Source organism: Heteronotia binoei, chromosome 7, assembly GCF_032191835.1.
Source record: "Heteronotia binoei isolate CCM8104 ecotype False Entrance Well chromosome 7, APGP_CSIRO_Hbin_v1, whole genome shotgun sequence".
Classification (NCBI taxonomy): Eukaryota; Metazoa; Chordata; class Lepidosauria; order Squamata; family Gekkonidae; genus Heteronotia; species Heteronotia binoei.
This window is the reverse complement of record NC_083229.1, coordinates 2322281-2345457: the sequence shown is the minus strand read 5'-3', so window position 1 is coordinate 2345457 and position 23177 is coordinate 2322281. Positions and strand designations below refer to the sequence as shown.

The 23177-nt window shown below is 49.9% G+C and overlaps 1 protein-coding gene across 1 annotated transcript in view; it reads right to left on the bottom strand.

Annotated features, from left to right (window-relative positions):
* Positions 1-9390: 9390 nt before the first annotated feature.
* ZFTRAF1 (zinc finger TRAF-type containing 1) overlaps positions 9391-23177 on the bottom strand; it is a 29157-nt gene continuing 15370 nt past the window's right edge. The window contains exons 2-4 of the mRNA XM_060243150.1: positions 20604-20842; positions 12840-13051; positions 9391-9834 (exon numbers count right to left, since the gene is read on the bottom strand). Of these exons, the coding sequence (XP_060099133.1) occupies positions 9443-9834; positions 12840-13051; positions 20604-20842 (843 nt within the window). The 3' untranslated portion in view covers positions 9391-9442. The remainder of the gene's footprint in view (positions 9835-12839; positions 13052-20603; positions 20843-23177) is intronic.

Sequence of the window (23177 nt, the reverse complement as noted above, 5' to 3'; positions counted from 1 at the left end):
GAAAGTAGGAGCCAAGTTGTACCTTTAAGACCAACTAAGTTTTATTCTGAACGGAAGCTTTCGTGAGCTAGAAGCACACAGACAGTAGGATGGAATGGCAAGCGGTCCTAAGTATAGAGAAAGTGGACAGTGAATTCGTAGGCAAAATCATGGAAATGTTTAGCAGATTAAAAGAATCACAATTTGGGGTCTGGTTGTGGCGCAGAGCGGTGAAACCGCAGTCCTGCGGTCTGAACTCTCTGCACACGACCTGAGTTCGATTCCGCCGGAAGCTGGTTCAGGTAGCCGGCCCAAGGTTGACTCAGCCTTCCATCCTTCCGAGGTCGGTCAAATGAGTCCCCAGCTTGCTGGGGGGAAATTGTAGATGATTGGGGAAGGCAATGGCAAACCACCCCGTAAAAAGTCTGCCGTGAAAACGTTGTGAAAGCAACGTCACCCCAGAGTCGGAAACGACTGGTGCTTGCACAGGGGACCTTTCCTTTCCAGGGCTTTTTTGTAGCAGAAGCTCCTTTGCATATTAGGTCGCACCCCCCTGATGTAGCCAATCCTCCTGGAGCTTCCAGGGCTGCTCTTCCAGGGCCTACTGTAAACTCTTGGAGGATTGGCTACATCAGGGGTGTGTGGCCTGATATGCAAATATAGCAAATAGCAAGCCTTTATTGGCATAAAACAGATTTAGCAGTAAAATAGCAATATAAATAATATAAAATCCTAGTAAGGAGCCCCGTGGCGCAGAGTGTTAAAGCTGCAGTACTGCAGTCCGAAGCTCTGCTCATGACCTGAGTTCGATCCCCGGCAGAAGCTGGGTTTTCAGGGAACTGGCTCGAGGTTGACTCAGCCTTCCATCCTTCCGAGGTCGGTAAAATGAGTACCCAGCTTGCTGGGGGGGGGGGAGTGGAGATGACTGTGGAAGGCAATGGCAAACCACCCCATAAAAAGTCTGCCGTGAAAACGCTGTGAAAGCAACATCACCCCAGAGTCGGAAACAACTGGTGCTTGCACAGAGGACCTTGTCTTTAAATAACCGGCTCAATGGTCAGTTTCTCTCAACTTAACCTACCTCACAGGGCTGCCAAGGATGGGAAGTGCCTGCGTGTTTGAATTTCTGCACTGTTTGAATTCATGTTAGTGCAGCCTGTTTGGGAAAAGAGCCTCTGTCAAAAGTGCCTACGTGCACTCTTGCGTTTCATACTGCAGTCTGTTTAAAGGTAGAAGCTCTGGAATATTAAAGTGCCGGTGTGCACACTTATATGTTTCATTATAGACTGTTTAGAAGTAGGGTCTACTCAGAAGTAGAAGTCACAAAGCTTTTCCTATCGCCGATTTTCCCCCCCTGTAATAAATGTTTTGATAGTATAGTTTCACCCTGACATTGCTTCTATTATAGTAGTTCTTATTAAAGGATGGGAGGAATGCATATACTGCCCCAATCCCCTTGGAGGGCAGGTGGCCTAGAACTCTGACAGACCCTCCCAGGCAGCCTTCTCTTTCTTGAGAAACCCCTCTGCGTACAAGCAACCTCTGGAACAGCTTCCTTTGAGCCGCCAGTTGGAAGATCCAAGTGCTTCTCCAAGGCAGCTCTTTTGAGGCCGCCGCTGCCTTTGGCCCGAGCCAAAGGGCTCTCTGCTCACAGCCTGTGAAGCCACGACCAGTCCAGGATGCTAAGAGGATTGTACTCCTAACCGCTTAAACTGCATTTCTTTTGTGGGCTGCTCCGAGTGTCCACTGAGGGTAAAAATGAAGTAGAAAGGCTTAGAAATCATTTGACTAGAGATGGGACGTAGCAGGTGCTTTGTGTCTGCAATTCTGGCTCTTCTGCTTACCCGTGTTGACGGTCTCCCTTGCGTGGAAGGCGCTCTGCCGCCCCAGCCCAGCACCCTGGCCTTAGGTCTTCTGGAGCTGGGCTCGCTGGACTTCCTGGTGGCAGAAAGAGCCACTTGCTCCATCTCACCCAACAGCTGTTATTCCTGGCTGGGCCGAAGGCAGTGGGTTATTATATGTATATATATATAAGATGTGTGTGTGTGTGTGTGTTTGTGAATTGGGTTATTTCATATATAAATTAAAAAGACAACCAGTTTATAATCTATAAATAATAATCATCAAGTCTGAAGTGGGCTAAAACATTGAGTGAAGGATGTGATTGCCTAGATTGGCTCAACAATGAGATGGTTTGTTCTTTCTCCAAAAACGGAAGCCATTTTCCTAGGTAGGAAGCAGGGCTGCTTTCTGATTCATTAATATTTCCAGCAATTTTATCAAATATAAAATAGTCCCAGAGTTTTATATACCATTGATTGATAGGAGGTGTAGGATTCCGCCATTGCAAAGCAATTAGATGTTTGGCTGCCGTAAGAAATAATGAGACCAATCGTCCTGTTTCACAGGGGACATGATTCTCATGCCAAATGTGCAATAAAGCTACAGATGGAGTCTCTGGGAGTCAACAGTCCCAAGATCATTCGGATTTGTTTAAACACTGACTGGCAGTGGGATATTTCAATGGATTGTACACAGCTATTATTCTTAGGGGGAGGCAGGGATGGGGTAAGAGATATCTGTGGTTCTGTAAACTCTGGGCTGGACCGTCAACAGGAACTGGCCTTCAGAAGTGTCAGGAGACAGGACAGGAGGGACGTAGCCCCAAGGGTAGATCTCAATCATGGTGAAGTCAGTCTGCTGAACCTAGCTGGATGTAAGACATCCAAATAGCGGCTCGGTATCGAACCCTTCAGGGGAAAGGGACAGGGCCTCGCCTAATCCTATTCTTTGCCCACTAGTTTTCTGCAGCCGCACTTCTGTTGCACAGGAAGCCACAGCACGTCGTCTTCTGCAGACGATTTTGGCACCTGCCCTACTTGGCATGGGTACACGGACAGAGCACCACCTGCATCCCTCGCTACAGTTCCTCGCGTCCGCCAGTGCTCTGGAAAGTAACGGAGTCTTGGTCAAGTGCACACGCACACATACACACAGAGACAAGAGTGGTTTGGCAATTTTCTTTAAACTACTTTACATACAGAAACTTCAAACAAACGCAGACCACGAAAGGAACAGAGGAAATCATTCCCAACGACATTAAAACCATTCCTCATGTTGAAAGCCATTTAGGTATATGCTTAGAGCTCACAAAAGTGGGGGAAAGACATGAGGGAATGGCAGAAGCTCAGGACGTGTCCCGCAGCAGTGTTGAAAGGGCAGCCGCAGGGCCACCCCCCCCGGGTAGTCCTCCCCCCTCCCATTCTCCCTAGCTGGCCAGTGGGAGTGGGGGCGGCACTGCAGGCAGCAATCCCGTGGCGTCCAAGTGCCAGGAGACTGAATCCCATCCGGCCCCCCGCCCCCATCTTCCTTTCTCCCCCTGCAGGAGCTTCCGAGCTGGAGTCCAGGGTCCACCCCCCCCCCCCACAAAGAGCCCCTCTCCGCAACGAAAAGGAACAGGAACACAAACAATGGAAAATCAGGCCAAGTACAAAGGACATACCATCTTGCAAACAAACCCTTCGTGTCTCTCTCTTTTAAAATAAGTTTAAATTCTACATTCGCTAGTTCAATAAATTACCCACAGTGAATACTGTAAGGAGTTTCGTGGTCTGCCAGTCGCTAGCAGGCCCCGGCATGGAGAAAGCACGCTACAATCTTCAGGTGCCCAGCGCAGGGCTAGACACAGGTAAGGCTCAGCTACCGAGGAGGAGTTGGGGGACAGAGTCCCAGGGCGAAGGAGAGGAGGGGCGGGAGCAGAGAAGCGCCATGACGGCTGGCAGTGGTGGGTCCGGTGGCCAGGTGTACCCGGGCAACCTGATCCAAGAGCCAGCTGAGCCGGCTCTGCCACTTCCACTCGCAAAGCGACCGCAGCTGTTCTCATATTCCAATCCAGCTGTTTAGAATGAGAAGAACTGGAGACAGTGGTTTCTGGGGACTGCTTCGCTTGGTTTCAAGATGACGACGACTGCAGATTTATACCCTGCCTTCTCTCTGACTGAATCAGACTCAGAGTGGCTTACAATCTCCTGTATCTTCTTCCCCCACAACAGACATCCTGTGAGGTGGGTGGGGCTGAGGGGGCTCTCACAGCAGTTGCCCTTTTAAGGACAATCTCTGCCAGAGCTATGGCTGACCCAAGGCCATTCCAGCAGGTGCAAGTGGAGGAGTGGGGAATCAAACCCGGTTCTCCCAGATAAGAGAGCTCTGGCTGACCCAAGGCCATTCCAGCAGCTGCAAGTGGAGGAGTGGGGAATCAAACCCGGTTCTCCCAGATAAGAGTCCGCACACTTAACCCCTACACCAAACTGGCTCTCCAACCAAGACGGAGGTAACCACCGTCACTACAATGGGACTGCGCCTGAATCACAGAAACGGGAGGCAAAATAACCCACTCTGGTCTGTTTGCCAAGACAAAGGCCACTCGCATACATACACATTTTACATGGGAAGAACCGGGCAAGAGTTAACCTTGTCTCCTGCCAACCAGGGGGTTGTGAACTGCCTCCTGCCAATCACAAGGGCACGAATGCTGCCAGCTGCAAGGCCAGGCACTGGGACAAGCCACCACTATCTTTCTTTGCAGCGTGGGTCTCCCGCGGAGGGAAGGAGCTAGCGGCAGCCTCACTTGCGCAAGGGGAGAAACACGTGCTGCAGCTGGAGGTGGGGAAAACCTACACAACCCGTCCGCAGCATGGAGGTCTCCACTGGTTGCTGCGGGGCACCTGAAAGCACTGCCTGCCCGCTCTCAGCTCCAGCAGCTGCTCGACAATTGGTTCTCGTTCCACAAAGCATTCGTGGGAAGCTGGCGGTCAGCCTTTGGGAGGAGGAGAGGCACTTCTGTGCTGACCGTGGGAGGTTTAGAACTCGTGGCTCCCCAGACGAGGCCTGCAGGATCCAGCAGCTGCGATGCCTGCCGCTTCTGGAATCACGCCAACAGCCAGCCTCAGAATCCAGCCTCCCCCTCAACCCCACCCCCTGCCCAAAACCTTTCCTTAACTCCCCCGCTGGTGCAAATACTATTTTGCCACGAGGAAATGGTCTTCTGCTAAGGCCTCTCCCTTTCAGACAGGAGCCCTTCAGCAACTGCTACAGAGCAAGATTAGCTCAGCTTCGAGGGGTGTTCCTAGGTGGGACGGAATGGCTGGCAGCTGTTCCAAAGGGAGGGGGAGGGAGTTGTAACCTCAAGCATGCCCAGTTTGCCCGCTCCGGGATGAAGAGTTAAAAATACTAATGGATCTTCCCCAGTCAGAGCCTCACACAGAGCTCAACGCCGCTTGCCGCGTTCTGGTGCTGCAGGAACAAAAACCCTTCGAAAACGGGCAGAGGGCGCTCCTGGCTTGTCACATGTTCATCTAAATATGAGCACTCTGGTTTCTTGAAATCACTCTCTCACACACACACACCCTAATAAGGCAGGAGATGGTCTGTCCTCTCCCCTTCCACCCAGTTTGCAGTCCCTGGAGGCAGGATTCCTGACTCTGGCAACCTCTGGACATGGCGCAGTCCCCTTAACACAAAGGAACAACATGCATATTCATTCACACTGTGTGTCAACCGGGCAGCAGCCGTGGCTTGGCTGAAGACACCTTCCCTTCATTAAGCAGCCCAACGAAGAAGAATTGCAGATTTATACCCCGCCCTTCTCTCTGAATCAGAGACTCAAAGCGGCTTACAATCTCCTTTCTCTTCCTCCCCCACAACAGACACCCTGTGAGGTGGGTGGGGCTGCAGAGGGCTCTCACAGCAGCTGCCCTTTCAAGGACAACCTCTGCCAGAGCTATGGCTGGCCCAAGGCCATTCCAGCAGCTGCAAGTGGAGGAGTGGATAATCAAACCCGGTTCTCCCAGATAAGAGAGCTCTGGCTGACCCAAGGCCATTCCGGCAGCTGCAAGTGAAGGAGTGGGGAATCAAACCCAGTTCTCCCAGATAAGAGAGCTCTGGCTGACCCAAGGCCATTCCAGCAGCTGCAAGTGAAGGAGTGGGGAATCAAACCCAGTTCTCCCAGATAAGAGAGCTCTGGCTGACCCAAGGCCATTCCAGCAGCTGCAAGTGAAGGAGTGGGGAATCAAACCCGGTTCTCCCAGATAAGAGATCTATGGCTGACCCAAGGCCATTCCAGCAGCTGCAAGGGGAGGAGGAGTGGGTAATCAAACCCAGTTCTCCCAGGTAAGAGTCCGCACACTTCATCACTACACCAAACTGGCTCTCAAATATCACCCTGTGAGGTGGGTGGGGTTGAGAGAGCTCTCCCAGCAGCTGCCCTTTCAAGGACAACTCCTACGAGAGCTCTGGCTGACCCAAGGCCATTCCAGCAGGTGCAAGTGGAGGAGTGGGGAATCCAACCCGGTTCCCCCAGATAAGAGTCCGCACACTTAACCGCTACACCGAACTGGCTCTCAGCACCAAAGGATGCTTGCCCCCAAGAGGTTCAAGTCAACATTAGCAGGGGGTCATGCAGACACCAGTGGAACTGCTCGCTTCCCAAAAAACCAGTTCTGGGGTCTGGGATTGAGAAGCCTTCCCAAACTGCACAGGGGCGGGGCTTTTCACGGGCCCTCCCGAGATCAGTGGCAGGAAAAGGCAGGCCTCCAAGGCTTGGCAGTTTTCCTTTTACCCATACGCCCTCAAAGGCAGGCTAACTCTGAAGACAGCTCTTGGGACTTTCACACACTCTCCGGCAGACGGCTGGCCTCTCCGCATCACCCGCTCAGGCACACTAAGGAGAGAGGTTTGGCTTGTATGATTCAAAAACATGGGAGTCCTTCTGGGGCCCAATCCACAGGTGTCTGGCCACAGCCGGGCATGCTGTGATTTAAGGCTGAAGTGAGGTTCTAGCATAGCTATGCAGCCAGCTTCCCTAAACTCCTGCGCCTCAGGAAAGAATGCGCTCCCACCTTTACCCACACTGCATACCTTGGTTCCAAACTAGGGATGTGCATTCGGTTCAGCCAAATTGTATTTACAGCCGAATCACCACTGATTCGGCTGCATACGGAATAGGCTGCAGCCGATCCCCATAGGCATCCATTATATGGCAGCTGAATACGGCTCACCGTATACTTCCGAATAGCTATTTGGAAGTATACGGCTGTCAATTCAAAAGGCGGGAAAGTAGCTTCTGCAGCCTCAAAGGAGCTGCTTGCCTACTTTCCCGCTTTTAGTTGCCTTTTCCCGCCTCTCCCATAGCCTCCCTAGGATCAGGGAGGGGGGGGGAGAAGGAAGAGGAGCCCCAGCAGCCAATCCAAAGTTGGCTCTGGTTTGAGTTCCCAAATGAAAGGCCAATCGCCAGATGCCTGAGGGACCACTGGGGCCAGGTGTTCTTGCTCATGGCCAATTTTAAAACCTCTCTTGCAAGCGGCTAGTTGTAAGACTGCCTACAAGGACAAACAGCCTGTTTTGTGGTGCATCAAGAACTAGCCCTTGCTTCGGTCATAATGGCAAAAGCTTCCATCGTCTGGGTGGGTTAGATGTACACTTATCTGAGGCCTCAACAACCCTGGCCCAATGAATCAGCCATGTCTAGACTCCTGAACCTGAACTACAACCTTGTCAGCACTGACCGACACCCCGGCAGTTCTTGCTCCACCCCCACCCCCGCCCCTCCGAATAACCTAATTATCCCACTCCTAATTCCAAGAGCTGCAATTGCACCTCTAAGCTTGTGGAAGGGCTTGAAGTTCGGTCACCAGAGCTGAGCCTCTGCAGAACCAACAGGCTGACATCGGCCACGACAACCCCACTTGCTCTCTTGGGAACAGCTTCCCGACGGTCAGGGAAGGCAGACAACCAGAAGGCTTGCCCCGAGATTACCCGCGCAAGGACGTCTTGTCCGAGACCTGCCAGAGCAAGCTGACTTGATGGTCTGCAAGTTATGCAGGGCTTGTCCACAAGGGGCATCAATCCTTTGGTGTCCAAAACCACCTCCAGGCCACACCTGATGATTATGGGAGTCTTGAAAGGAGAGGAAGGGGCAAGAGATAGGAAAGCTGGGGAGCGGGGAGAGAAACTGTTTTATCATTAACGGCACAAGTCCCAGCCAAGGCAGCACATGCAACAGGTTCGTGGAAGTTTTGCACAGAAACACACCTGATCCAGTTAGTCCATATAAAGTGTTAATTGTCAAATGTAGCTTCCTTTTTTTAAAAGCCAGGGGAAGGAGGGGGGCGGGGAAGAGAAGGAAGAAAATTATCTTGAATGCACAGTCTTCTTTAACATACAAGTTTCTCATGATATAGACTTCATCTACCACCAACTCCCCCGCAGTTTAAAATACTTTTTTTTTTAAGAGCATGGAACAAAATATCCCTGTAGATCTCAGTGAAATTTGGTGAATGACCCCCCCCCCACGATCCCCATCCATAAACCTGCTATATATACTTTACATACATAAAATCACATTGTAAAATTGCATAATTACTAGAAGAACCTGTTAACGCATTTGCACGAGGGGGGGGGGGAGAGAGAAAGGATTCTCGAAGTATCGGGAAAGCTCCCAAGACAGACAGAATTATCACCCTGCATTCCGATAAGTCTGCACTCGTTTGGGTCAGCCCTAGAGAGGTCCTTAGTCTGTCGCAAAAGACGCTGGTTGGCGGAGGCAGGGAACGGGCAATATTGAGGACCAGAGAAGGAGGGGGGAGGAGGGAGATCTGGGCTAGTGTTTTGTGAAGTGCAATACAAGTCGTGTCGAGGGCACAGCGTTTTAGAGGGAAGAGACCGGCAGAAAGGAGAGATCAGTGACCCTTGTTATTAGCTTTCCATAATTCCAACTTCCTTTCACGTGCTTCTGCACATTAGTTACCAATGCGACAGCAACAGAAAGCTGGGAGAGGGGATTATCTGGACGGCAGCGGTGCCTCGTTAACTCGCTTGTGCCATGAAGCACATTGGGGGGGGGGCACAGCTGCCTCCCTCTCCGTAAACTTACTACTCTTGGAATGTGGCATTTCAGCCCAGCTAGAAGCAGCTCCTTCGCTTGGGGGTCCCCGAAGGTGTCTCTACCGAAGATCCCCCACACTTGTTTTTATTCCGATAAAAAGAACCTAACACCTACCCAGTAACACATGTGACCTTTGAATGTTATCCACTGAGGCACGACAGGAATCTTACCCCCAGCCACGCTGACACTACATTGTTGGAGATCACACACACGACCATGACACAAACGCAGCCTGTTTTCACATTGTATTGACCACTGTTGCCAGTTTCCCCTCCTGATACACTCAGGCCTCGACGGCAGCCCGAGTTGAGCTCGTTCCCTGCTCGATGGAGAGACCCGAGGCAGCGACAGCTCAAGGCCGTTGGTACGCCACGCATGCAGAAAAACGTTCTCTTTAAAAATAATCAACTAATTGTGGAATCGCAAAAGGGGTCGAGGCAGCCGTACGAGGTAACTCTGGTTCAGTGGTGCTCTCTCTCTTTCTCTCTCGGTCACTCCGGAAAGGGCCGAGCTTTGCTACGCTTACTTCTGTATCTGGAATATAAAGAGACGTAGGTTGATGTTCTTGGCTGCCAGCAATTTATTACATTCCACGGAGTCTATGATAGGGAGCGGCACGTAGTCTGTCTCGTTGTTCTCGTTGGTAAAGACAAAGTGATAGATCACGGGGTTGATTTTCACGTCATCGTAAGGGCCTTTGAGCAGGAGGAACGAGCACTCCATGGGGGAGCTGATCTTGCTCTTGAGGATGAGCTGGAAGGAGAGGGTCCGCTTACACGAGAGGTTGGGGTTGCGCTCCGAGTCGTTCACCCGGGCCTTCAGCACCCAGGTCTGGTTCAGCACTGTGAACCGCGGCGTTTCGTAATAGAGGCGCGTGATGAAGTCATCGGTTCGGTAAGGACGGAACTGAACTTCTGTGGAAAGAGCGAGAAAGAAGGGGATGGGGGGGGGAATTGGAAGAAAGGGGGGAAACGTTAGAACCGAAGGCGGCTGGCAGCAGGGGAAATCAAAACTCACGTTACCTGTAGCTACTGTGTGGGGCCTTCTTTGCCGGGACGTAAGGAGACAACAAGGGTGAGAGTAGCCATTCAGAGCTAGTTAAGGGCAGAAGCGACTGGGCTTCTTTGGGGGGAGAGGGAGCAGGGAAGAGGAGAAAAGGAGATTAACAAAAAAAAAATCAATGCATTTCATCACTTTATCACAGTCGAATCATTGCTAAGGCTTTGTGGAGAGGAAGGAGCAACGGTGGACACACACCCACTTTAATTTGGACACGCCCCCATCTGCAATTTGGACACGCCCCCATCTGTTAGCCCCCTGGGAAGGAGGCAGAAGGCTGCAGTGGTGAAGTTTAAAGTGACCAGTCCAGGAATCAACACGTCATGAGGATTTCTGTCCCACGTTTATTTGTCCAGAGGGAGGATGAAATGGTTTCTCATCACCGAAAACTCTCCCGTCATCTTCCAGCCTGCTCCTTCATTGCCTCCATGGTACCACAGAGCGCTCTGCTGTATCTCTTTATCGTGCCACCAAACGTTAAGACCGCCACACCACAGCTCTGACATTCAGGCTCCTTACGTGGCCAGACTTTTCAAGTCGCAGGGGGGCGGGAATGAGGACCTGATTAAGACCTTTTGGGACACTCTGATCGTTACCAGAAGTAGGGCACAATAATTCAGCACTGCGGGGGGGAGGGGGGAGAAAGGCGGTTGGTTTTGAATTCATTACAGGTGTCGACACCCAAATATAAGATGCATAAAACCAAGCCAGACAATGGCAACTCATGTAACATTGCACTTTTATTTTATTGGCATGAACAATACAGATGCGTGTATTAACAAGGCACAATTATGTACCACCACAATGCAAAAATCAGAAACAGGGCATGGGGAGAAAAAAAAATCTTCACTTTTTTTTTTGACAGAGTGCAGAAAGTCCTGGGGTTAAAATACATAAAGACAAAGAACAGTACACTGAATCATTTGAGGCTCTGTTCAATTTTAGACCCAAATGTTTTTAGCAGAGTCCACTGTCCGTCTGTCAAAAACCTTTCTTCAGGAGAGTCCAAAGTGCAAGGAGGTATTTTGTTTTGTTCGAGTTTATCAACATGGCCAGTTCAGTGGTGTTGTTGTTTTTTTTTTTTTTAAAAAAAGTCTTTGGTGTACAAAACCCATGGAATCTCACAGCACAAGTTCTGGGATTGGGAACCTCTTGGGAACATATATGCATTCTTCGATGCTTCCGGGGGACCGTTAAGGAAGGCGCAGCAGCGACACCTGGACAAAGGAGGCGACGGAGTTATTCAAGCCACACAACCAGCCTGACTCAGCGTTTCTGATTGCTCCGGGTCAAGCAGCGAGTGCCTCTCTGGCTAGAGGCCATCTCTTTTCGAGAGCAGAGGAAGGAACTCTGCCCCTCTTCTCTCTCTCACCGGCAGAGGCACCCTAGTGTTTGAGAACACCGGATGGGGGGAAAGCCACCCTCTGCACCCACCATCCACCTGGGCAGGCTGAACCCCCCACGCCACCCCCGCTTGCCCCCTGGCTCCTCAGCAGAGCCACGTCCTGATCTGCCAGCCCGGTTCCGGCTGCTTTCCTGGGTGCCCACTGGGAGCAGGGAACTTTTCAGCAGGGAGGCAGCCGTCCCCTCGCTTCATCACCTGAGCTCCATTTTCCTGGGCTCCTGCCACTCAAGACTCCGCTTTGCTTTCAAAGAACTAACGACCTCCGCTAACTCGGCTAAGGCCAGCACAATCGCTTCCAGGTTCCAGCATTCGCGTGGTCAAACGCAGAATTCAGGACAGGAGAGAGCAGAGTAAATCCAAGCAGTTTCTCTCTGCGGGAAAGGTGAACATTTACTGCTAAAGAAAGCGGTTTCCACTACCTTTCCTCCCTCCCAACTTCAAGCAACTCAGAGCCATTAAGTGCTTTTTCCACATGTCCTGCTGAAGGCATTTCCGAGCCCGCTTCAGGATTCATAACCAGGCTTACCTGCAAAAGCAATTCACCTTGGTTGTGTTAAAGGACAGTTCTGTTTCTTCCTCCACAACCCTGACTACTTTAGCTCTGTTGCTTCCACACCAGGGCATGTGGGGAGGGGGGGGGGAGATGTTGTAATGTTGTAGTAGGTGAAGAAAACCAAGGACAGAACATACCTATCGTAAGAAAACTATGGACGGCTTCAAGCTCAGTGAAGGTGGAGGCAGAACCATCTACAAAAGTTGCAGAATGCATAATCTTTCACACGAGCAACTCATGAAGAGCTATACTGGGAGTACTAGATTGAGTTTTTTCCCCCACAAGAAAGAAAGGATTTTCAATATGTCATTAATACAAAGCAGATGACTAGTAAAAGCGTGTGCATGAATCGCAAACAGCAATGCTGGTCTGAATTCTCAGTCTGCGGCCTTGACTCTCAGCCCATCGAATACAACTAGAGCACCTTACCTGCTGCTAGGAAGGGTCCGTCCTTCTTCTATGCGACGTCAAAGCTGCCCAGTGGACAAAACAGCAAAGGAAGAATGCGAGAGAACCGGTCCAGGGACCAGGTGCTGGGCGCTCACCGTGTGACTGAACAATCCCCTTTCCCCTTTTCTTCCCGGTCCGAGAGCATCGTGTGAAATATTGCAGCTCCCCCTTCCCTGCCACCCCAAGTTCCCCTCTTGAACCTAAACTCTCAAGCAGACGGGGGAGTGTCTTGGGAGGGACACTTGGCGTAGCTGTCCTGCCTGCTCGTCAAAACCCGGCTCTTCTGGCCTAGAGGAACAATCGCTGGGTGTTGCGTCAAAAGAAACAAACTTCAGAAGCAGAAAACGGACACCAGTGCATAAAAGGGAGAGATGAGGAATTAAAACAAACTTGTGACTTCAACAGCAACAGCTCTTTCTTGCACACCACCGGGCCACATCCCCATAATTTACCTGTATAGCCAATCTTCTCAAAGCTGAGCAGGCTGAAGATGCTGTTGTACAGCTGCATCTCCTTCTTGTGGGTTTGGTCCATCTCATCCAGAATCTCCATCAGTTCGTTCCCAGTCTTGGTCGGGTGCGTGCACTCCGCCTCGTGGACGGTCAGCTCGTGGTAAGGACCCTGCCACGGGCACCCGATCCGCTTGTACTTGCACCGACTGACCCTGAAGTGCAAACGAGAAAGCCAATGTTCAAATGAACACGATGCGGAGGCCTCAGGAAAGCTCACCACAGAATGAAGTGCAGGGCAACAAGAATCAGCAAGAGCCACAAACATCTCGTCTCTTTCCTCCCAAAGGAGCATCTCTTCCGCTGCTTGCTCTGAGCAGTCTCAGCTTCTCTGCATAGATGCCAAAAGGGGCCAAAAAGCAGAGCAAAGGCAGCTGAGAAATGCCCTATCTGGCCCTTGCTCCCAAAACACATCTCAATTTCGTGTCAGAAAATCAGGAAGGGCGTTATCATCATTCAGTTTCAGGAATATTGTTATTGTTCTGGAAATAGTGGGAAAGTCTTTCAAAGACATTGCCAATCTGAACCTGGAAATACCAAATACTGTGTTGAGTCAGCAATATCTGATTGTACGCTGCTACTCTGCCTTGGCTCCAGCCCGGTGAAAAATGCTTCCGCTGGAGATCCGAGCCCTACCTGACCTACTACCTTTTCGTAGGGCCTGTAAAATGGAACCGCCAGGCCTTTGAGTGAGGCAGTGAGCATCCATAATACATTGAATCTGGCCTCTCTTGTTGCAATATTCCATCTTCACACGGGCCTATTTTTGCAACGTCGATTCCAGCTTTATCTGTATTATGGCTTGTCTACTGCCTGAAACGGACCATTTTAACAGTTTTATTGTTTTTATTGTTTATATTTGCAGCAAACTGTTATTGTTTTATTGCTATTGTTCAATTTGTTGTACTCTGCTTGTGGGACAGGGTGGAATAGAAAGTGACAAATTAAAAAAAAATACTCCCGACAGCACTATTTCCCTGTGGGGTAGCCGCTTCTATGGAAAGCTGGTCTCTGCTGCATACAGATTTCTAGAAAATCAGATCTGCTTTAATTCCTTTTGGGAATACCAGCAAAAACAAAATCTTCAGGGAGCCAGGGGAGAGAGACAAAAGGGGGATCTCATGTACTTGGCAATTCAGAAGTACCACTCCAGACTGGAATAAGAAATCCAGGCACTTGGAAACCCAAGTTTGTTCCCACCAAGCGCTTCTTGTGCAAGCGTTTCTTCATACAATTGTGAAAGGGCAGCGCAGTGGGGGACTGGAACACAGCAACTCCTTTGCTCTGCCCCACAGAAGGAAAACAGCTGCTCAAATTACAAACGGCATTCAGGCCACACTAGAAGCAATTATGGGACACACTTTAGACTCCAGAGGCCACAAGAACGGCCTCGCTAGATCACATCAAAGGTCTACTCAATGCAATGCATTTCTTGAGAAGGTTAAGCCCTGCCCGATGGTCTGCTATCAGTTACACTGGCACTACAGAAACAAACAGCCAGAGGGGAGGAAGACTTAAGCCCAACCATAATTAATACGGATGCCGTCTGAAATCTTGCAAAACAGCCCAATCACACAAGTTCTGCGGAATGACAGACAGATGGCGGCCTTCCACCTCCTCGAGCATGTCCTCCCACAGAATGGGAGCTGCCAACGAGGCGGCCCATGCCTTTACTGACACCGCGCCATGCCAACGCAACAGGGAGATGGAACACTAGCAAGTCCAAGGGGACGGCCCTTAAAGGGCATGGGAGCTCATACAGGGAGAGAAGGCCTTTCAGGGATGTGACTCTAGGGTCACAAAGGCCTTGAAAGGTACAAATCGGCATCTTCAACTGACCCTGCAAGGAAACTGAGAAATAACTACAGAGAAACTGTGTTCAATATTGCTACAAAATCATGCAAAATAATATTTATACAATATCAACAACACGTGACAAACCAATAGCAAGTATCAGAAGTCCAAAAGGCTGTTATAAACAATGCCCTTGTATTCTTTTTTTCTAATGGCAAACTAGAATGATGTTATAACCTCTTGAAATACTAATGCCCTCCACTGAAACCCGCAACTAACGAAGCCAGAATGACACCCAGATTTATGGCACTTCACACCTATGACATCACTCTGCTTTTTTATCACCCTCCACTGTTGTTACAGCCCCGTTAACAACACTAACAAACAAACGAAGACCCTGATTTGTGATTCTTTTAATCTGCTAAAACCATTCCCATGACTCTACATACCAACCCACTGCCCACTTTATATTTAAAGATGGCTTGCCATTTCAATTTTGTCTGATGAAGTCTGCTTAGAGCATACGAAAGCTTACATTCTGAATAAAACTTAGTTGGTCTTAAAGGTGACACTTGTCTACCGCTTTGTTCCAACGTCCTTGAAATGTGGGAGAAAATCCTCCTCCAGGTATTTTGCTGGTCATATTCCCAAATAGATACAATCAGATGCCCAGAAGCCTCCTGAGATATACAGCGCGATTTCTGGATGTCTCGGTGCACTTCAGAGCGTAGCCCTTCGTCAGGCAGTCTTATTCCACTTTAGGATAATTCTATAGGTCTAATTATTCACTCATACCAGAACATTTTCCTTTTTGGGGTCCTGATTAATACAGCCTCACAGCCATGCAACGTCACAAAATTCAAGCTCGGGAAGCTAATAATTAGACCAACAGAATTATCCTTAAGTGGAATAAGACTGCCTGATGAAGGGAATATGACCAGCAAAATACCTGGAGGAAGATTTTCTGCCACATTTATATGAACATATGAAGCTGCCTTATACTGAATCAGACTCTTGGTCCATCAAAGTCAGTCTTGTCTCCTCAGACTGGCAGCAGCTCTCCAGGGTCTCAAGCGGAGGTTTTTCATGCCTACTTGCCTGGAGATGCTGGGGATTGAACCTGGAACCTTCTGCTTACCAAGCAGATGCTCTGCCACTGAGCCACCATCCCTCCCCTAGGACATTGTTTATAACTGAGCCTTTTGGACTTTTGATACTTGTTATTGGTTTGTTTTGAGTTGTTGATAGTGTATAAATATTATTTGCATGATTTTGTAGGAATATTGAGCTACAGTTTGTAGTTATTTCGCAGGCTTTTCACTACTGTGTTCCCCATTTTTTCATTTGACCTGGCAGTAAAAAGCAACTGGCTAGAAGTAAGCTGCGTGAGCCTGCACTTGCTCATACTGCCTCACCGCTAGAAAACCACGAACGGCTACGTTTTGCACAAACTCAAGCTTCCAAGCTGTCTTCAAGGGCAACTGTATGCAAAGTGCACCACAGCAGTCAATTCTAAGCTACGGAAGTATGGATCAGTGTGGCTTGGTTTAGACAATTTAGAAGGGAGGAGGAGGAAGAAGATATTGGATTTATATCCCACCCTCCACTCTGAAGAGTCTCAGAGTGCCTCACAATCTCCTTTACCTTACTCCCCCGCAACAGAACAGGCACCCTGTGAGGTAGAAGAAGAAACTGGATTTATAGCCCGCCCTCCACTCCAAAGAGTATCAGAGCGGCTGACAATCTCCTTTACCTTCCTCCCCCACAACAGACACTCTGTGAGGTGGGTGGGGCTGAGAGGGCTCTCACAGCAGCTGCCCTTTCAAGGACAACCTCTGCCAGAGCTCTGGCTGACCCAAGGCCATTCCAGCAGGTGCAAGTGGAGGAGTGGGGAATCAAACCCAGTTCTCCCAGATAAGAGCGCTCTGGCTGACCCAAGGCCATTCCAGCAGGTGCAAGCGGAGGAGTAGGGAATCAAACCCGGTTCTCCCAGATAGGAGAGCTCTGGCTGACCCAAGGCCATTCCAGCAGCTGCAAGTGGAGGAGTGGGGAATCAAACCCGGTTCTCCCAGACAGGAGAGCTATGGCTGACCCAAGGCCATTCCAGCAGCTGCAAGTGGAGGAGGGGGAAATCAAACCCAGTTCTCCCAGATAAGAGAGCTATGGCTGACCCAAGATCATTCCAGCAGGTGCAAGTGGAGGAGTGGGGAATCAACCCCGGTTCTCCCAGATAAGAGAGCTCTGGCTGACCCAAGGCCATTCCAGAAGCTGCAAGTGGAGGAGTGGGGAATCAAACCCGGTTCTCCCAGATAAGAGAGCTATGGCTGACCCAAGGCCATTCTAGCAGGTGCAAGTGGAGGAGGATGGAATCAAACCCAGTTCTCCCAGATAAGAGAGCTATGGCTGACCCAAGGCCATTCCAGCAGGTGCAAGTGGAGGAGGGGGGAATCAAACCCGGTTCTCCCAGATAAGAGAGCTCTGGCTGACCCAAGGCCATTCCAGCAGGTGCAGGTGGAGGAGTGGGGAATCAAACCCGGTTCTCCCAGATAAGAGTCCGCACACTTAACCACTACACCAAACTGGCTCTCAGATGCTTCAGCATCTGACCTTCCAGAGAACAGTCAGGGTTGATTTCCCTTAGGACTGACTGACTGGATCTTCTTGCAGTCCAAGGGACTCTCAAGATTCTCCTCTCAAGATAGGAGAGAGCTTTTTTTCAGCAGCTGCCCTTTCAAGGACAACTCCTGTGGAAGCTACGGCTGACCCAAGGCCATTCCAGCAGGTGCAGGTGGAGGAGTGGGGAATCAAACCCGGTTCTCCCAGGTAAGAGCTCTGGCTGACCCAAGGCCATTCCAGCAGGTGCAAGTGGAGGAGTGGGGAATCAAACCGGTTCTCCCAGATAAGAGAGCTCTGGCTGACCCAAGGCCATTCTAGCAGGTGCAAGTGGAGGAGTGGGGAATCAAACCCGGTTCTCTCAGATAAGAGAGCTATGGCTGACCCAAGGCCATTCCAGCAGCTGCAAGTGGAGGAGGGGGGAATCAAACCCGGTTCTCCCAGATAAGAGTCCGCACACTTAACCGCTACACCAAACTGGCTCCAAGTGTGGTGTTGTGGGAAGAGAGCAGGACCAGGACTGGAGACCCCCAAGTTCCCATCCCGACCCTGTCAGCGAACTTTGCTGTGCAATCTTGGCTCAGTCACATTGTCTCAAAAGGTTGCTGCGGGGACAAACGGAGGGAAGCCAGGAGAAAAATATGTGCAGTATCATAATGCCTGCATAGCGTCTTTGCATTTGGAACGCCAAGTTCAGATCCATTTTCAAACCCTTTCCTGGAACTGAACTATGAACACGACTTGTACAGAAATTACACCCTTTCCTCTTTAATTATCCCGTTGTTCTAAGGGGCAAAGCTGTACAAGTATAACCAGTATGCGCAGGCTGGGACAAGCACAAACCTGCTCTGCTCTGCCTTATATCCCAGAGAACTTGCCCTAAAAAGCAGGCCCTGCCACATGTCAGTTTCACACCCACAGGTCTTATAAACACACCCGCAGACTGTGTTGTTCAGGCTCAGCTCTGCTCCCTGCACTCCTCAAGACCAGACACCCACTTTGGCTCTATTCAGCAACCAGTTTGTTGTTGCGAGAACAAGGCTTGCAGAGATACAGGTTCTCATCACTGCACACAGCTTGATTTGGGCCCAACAAAACCAACAGCGGTTTGTTTTCCTGCCTAGGAAGCAGGATGCCAAACCAAATGAGGGGTTGGAATCCCAGGTTCATCCAACCTGAATGCCATGACGAACTGGTTCATCCCACAAAGAAAAATCCTTCAGCCTCTAAGCTGCAATCGCGAGGAGGGGCACAGGAGTCCAAACAATGCTATAGGTTGCCAAACTCATTTGTTATGACGGCCAGACCTGGCATAAATGAGATCTTGTCAGGCAGGGCCATATGTGTACTTATTTTAGATAGCAGAAATATAAACTTTATAAAGGACACAGACAAACACAATTAAAGGGTCTTTTAAAAAAAAAAACTTTAAAACATTTTTAAAACATTAGCACTCATTGGTCTTAAAGGTGCTTTCTTTGTATTTCTTCCAGGGGATCTGGGGGACTGGGCAAAGGAAGCTCTGGCTCTTTCCTTCCTTCCCCAGGGGACTAGGAGGGGGAGGAGCCTCAGCCAATGGAGAAAATAGAGGTTTTGCTCTGTAGCTTCTGCGCAATTGAGCAAGCCTTGCAAAGCAAGCTGTTACGCAGAAAGGAGCAAGAGAGAGTGAGAAGGAAGCAGAAGACAGCCGGTTGCTTGGGGGCCTGATAGGAGCCCTCCAGGGGCCTGATTTGGCCCCTGGGCCAGATGTTTGACCCCCCTGCTATGGACTGTTCCCTTAATGGCAAGCAAGTTTGCTGTGTTACACTGGACAGAGCAAATTTTGTCTGACTCAGCCCTTTCAGTTGGGTTTCTGAGAAGATGATGATGATTAAAGATGGAGGCTCAGATAGCAGCCGCTGCCAAGTCCGCATTTTTTCATCTTAGGCGGGCAAGGCAGCTGGCCCCCTTTCTGGAGCGCGACGACCTAGCAACAGTGATCCATGCTACGGTCACCTCAAGGTTGGACTACTGCAATGCCCTCTACATGGGGCTGCCCTTGTCTCGGACCCGGAAACTGCAGCTGGTGCAGAATGCCGCAGCCCGGCTGTTATTGGGTCTCCCAAAGTGGGAACACATCCAGCCGGGTCTCCGGACTCTGCACTGGCTTCCAGTGATATACCGAGTCCGGTACAAGGTGCTGGTTATTACCTTTAAAGCCCTATATGGCCTGGGACCTGTCTACCTGAAGGACCGTCTCTCCCCACGTTCCCCAGAGAGCACTGAGGTCAGGAACACAAAATCTCCTCACTATCCCCGGGCCAAAAGAAGCCCGTCTGAAAGCCACCAGGGAAAGGGCTTTCTCCGTTATGGCGCCCGTATGGTGGAATCAGCTGCCGGAAGAGGTGAGGGCCCTGCGGGACTTGGCGCAGTTCCGCAGGGCCTGTAAGACGACCCTCTTCCGGCTAGCCTATACCTAGCCTATATTTAGCTAGGATGACAACTTGAGGTAACTGGCCAGCCATCTGTCTACAGGAAACTGAATTACTCTGTTTTTAATGTTTTTAACTGTTTAAATATTTAACTGTTTTATACTTGAAATTGTTTAAATTTTATGTTTGATTAATTGTTGGAAGCCGCCCTGAGCCATTCGTGGGAAGGGCGGGATATAAATCCCAAATAAATAAATAAAAATTCATATCCCACCCTACACTCTGAATGTCAGAATCTCAGAGCAGTTTACAATCTCCCATATCTTCTCCCCCCACCACACACAACAGACACCCTGTGAGGTAGTGGGGCTGAGAGAGCTTTTACAGCAGCTGCCCTTTCAAGGACAACCTCTGCCAGAGCTATGGCTGACCCAAGGCCATGCCAACAGCTGCAAGCAGAGGAGTGGGGGAATCAAACCCGGTTCTCCCAGATAAGAGTCCGCACACTTAACCACTACACCAAACTGGCTCTCAAGAGCCTGCTGTCCCCTTTAGGGGCAAGGGAGGCTCAGCATGGGAAAACTGGTATTCCATCACTTTTTCCCTCCTCTTCCCTCATCGTACTTAAGGCCCTATTACTCTTTTAACCTTGTTGGTGGTGACAGCCACCGATACAGAGTGGATATAGGGTAGGATTAAACAGCAGTGGTGAATCTCACCTAAGTGAGTGGTGTGCCAAGGGACCCTCTCAGGATATATGAACAAGATCCCCTCCAACACGTCCCCCCCACAGCCAGATCTGCCTGGCCCACCCTGCCAGTGGTGGGATAGCAAGTGCCACAGAAGACAGTCTCGGAGCCAAACGCAGGGCCTCAGCAAGAGGGTTTACCTGTCCTGGCATTCTTCTTTCTGATGCCTCTCCAGCAGCGAGCGAGGGAACTGCCGCATGCAAAAGCCACATTCGGACGGCAGCTCGCTCACCGCCTTTTCCACGGCCAGGTTTCGGCAGCACAGGCTCTTGCTGATCTCACAGCGACAATTGGGGCATGTGGCCTGCTCCTCCTTCAGCCGGGCATCTGCCAGGAGGTGGATGAAACATCCAGCACACATCAAGTGGCCATTTGTGCACTGCAGGAAAAGGGAAACCAGAACTTCAGAGGCTTTTTAAAAGGGACAGAGGTTTGAATTCTTGCTAAAAAGGTAAAGGTAGTCCCCTGTGCAAGCACCAGTCGTTTCCAACTCTGGGGTGACATCGCGTCATGATGTTTTCACGGCAGACTTTTTACAGGGTGGTTTGCCACTGCCTTCCCCAGCCATCTCCACTTTCCCCCCAGCAAGCTGGGTCCTCATTTTACCGACCTCAGAAGGATGGAAGGCTGAGTCAACCTTGAGCCAGTTATCTGAACCCAGCTTCCGCCAGGATCAAACTCAGGTTGTGAACAGAGAGCTCGGACTGCAGTATTGCAGCTTTACCACTCTGCGCCACGGGGCTCTTTGATTCCTTGCTAGCCGGCTGTATTTACGTTTCAAACCCCACTCTTCCTTGAAAAGCACAGAGCTGCTGACAAGACATTTCCCATCAAGATACTGGTTGAGGTCTTTAAATTTCAAAACTTTCTTTGTTCCACAAAGTCCTTTACTGAATTCCTGGATTGTTCAACTATTTATGAGTAAAATACAAAAGTGCTATCCAGAAAGGAAAGACCTGCCATCTTTACCAAGAGATCAAAACCAAAGTGAATTATATGGGTAAACATATAGATCGAAGGGAAAAAAATGTATTAAGTAAACCTCAAAAACAATACAAACGCTCCCAAATGTACAAAATTATGAATGTCAGTGGATTGACTGCATTGTCAGGTGTCTCTTGTGCACATAATTTCTACAATTGCAAACATAATAAGGTTTACACTGTTAAAAGTCTGGTAAAAATATAACATTCATAATTTTGTAAATTTGGAAGTTTGTATTATTTTTTAGGTTTACTTGATATGAGGGGGGGGGGGGTGTTCCCCTTCAATCTTTAGCAAGAGGCTGACTCACAAGGCAGCCCTTCTCCCCATGTGAGCAATCAAGGCCCTCCCTGCAGTATTCGCAAAAGAGTCAAGATCTAAACCGTCCCAGTGTGTGAGTCGAAAGAACATTCTGCTTCAAACGTTGAAGAATCGAGTTTCAAAAGTAAAAGATCCAAGAGTGATTTTGCTGCACGATGACCAAGCACATCTGCGGTCCAACAGCAACCGATGCAATTCTCACTCTCAAGTCTCAAAAGTTACAGTTTAATTCAAATCCCTTAGCATACAGCTGGGAATACTATGAGAACGCATCTAGTTCAGAGCTCCAGAAACCCACATCTGGAACACTCTTTGACAACCTTTTCGCCAACTTCCATGTGGTCTGGTCACTTTAGAGTCTCCAGCTCTTCTCAAGAGTTTTCTCCTCTTTCATTCACAGACTGCACTCCCATGAAATGCTATTCTCAAGAAAAAGAAGACTGTAGATTTATACCCCGCCCTTCTCTCTGAATCAGAGGCTCAGAGCAGTTTACAATCTCCTATATCTCCTTCCCCCACAACAGACACCCTGGGAGGTGGGTGAGGCTGAGAGGGCTCTCACAGCAGCTGCCCTTTCAAGGACAACCTCTGCCAGAGCTATGGCTGAACCAAGGCCATCCCAGCAGGTGCAAGTGGAGGAGTGGGGAATCAAACCCAGTTCTCCCAGATAAGAGTCCGCACACTTCACCACTACACAAAACAGGCTCTCTTCCTCCCCCACAACAGACACCCTGTGAGGTGGGTGGGGCTGAGAGGGCTCTCACAGCAGCTGCCCTTTCAAGGACAACCTCTGCCAGAGCTATGGCTGACCCAAGGCCATTCCAGCAGCTTTATTTATTTTATTCGATTTATATCCCGCCCTACCCCACCAAAGCGGGCTCAGCGGAATCAAACCCGCTTCTCCCAGATAACAGTCCACACACTTAACCGCTACACCAAACTGGCTCTCCGACAGATCAGGCTACCTTGGGCCCCCCAAGTCAGGCCAATGTGTTCGGATACACAAATCAAAATGGCACAAGCCATTCGTATGAAGCTTCATTTATAGACCATCTTAACTGGAGTTATACAGTTCAGGTGCCTTATTGCAAAAAGAATGCTGCATGCAGTTGGTTACAGACATATCCACACCAAAGGCCCCTCTCCTCTTGCCCATTTTTAACTAAAGGCACTTGATTCTGGAGAGCGGAACAGATGACACACTGAATGGACTATTTTACTTGAGCAAAACTGAAGCAAAATGAGCTAGGCAGTCTAGGCCGCTGATACCCAAGAAGCAGGGAATATTATCCCAGAGCTCAGCTATTTGCCTTTGTTTCGATTCCAGAGATAGGGGAGGAACGCCCACAACACTGGGCATCTCTGTCGAGCGACCAGCGGCGCTACTTCGCCTCCGCTCCCTCACGCAA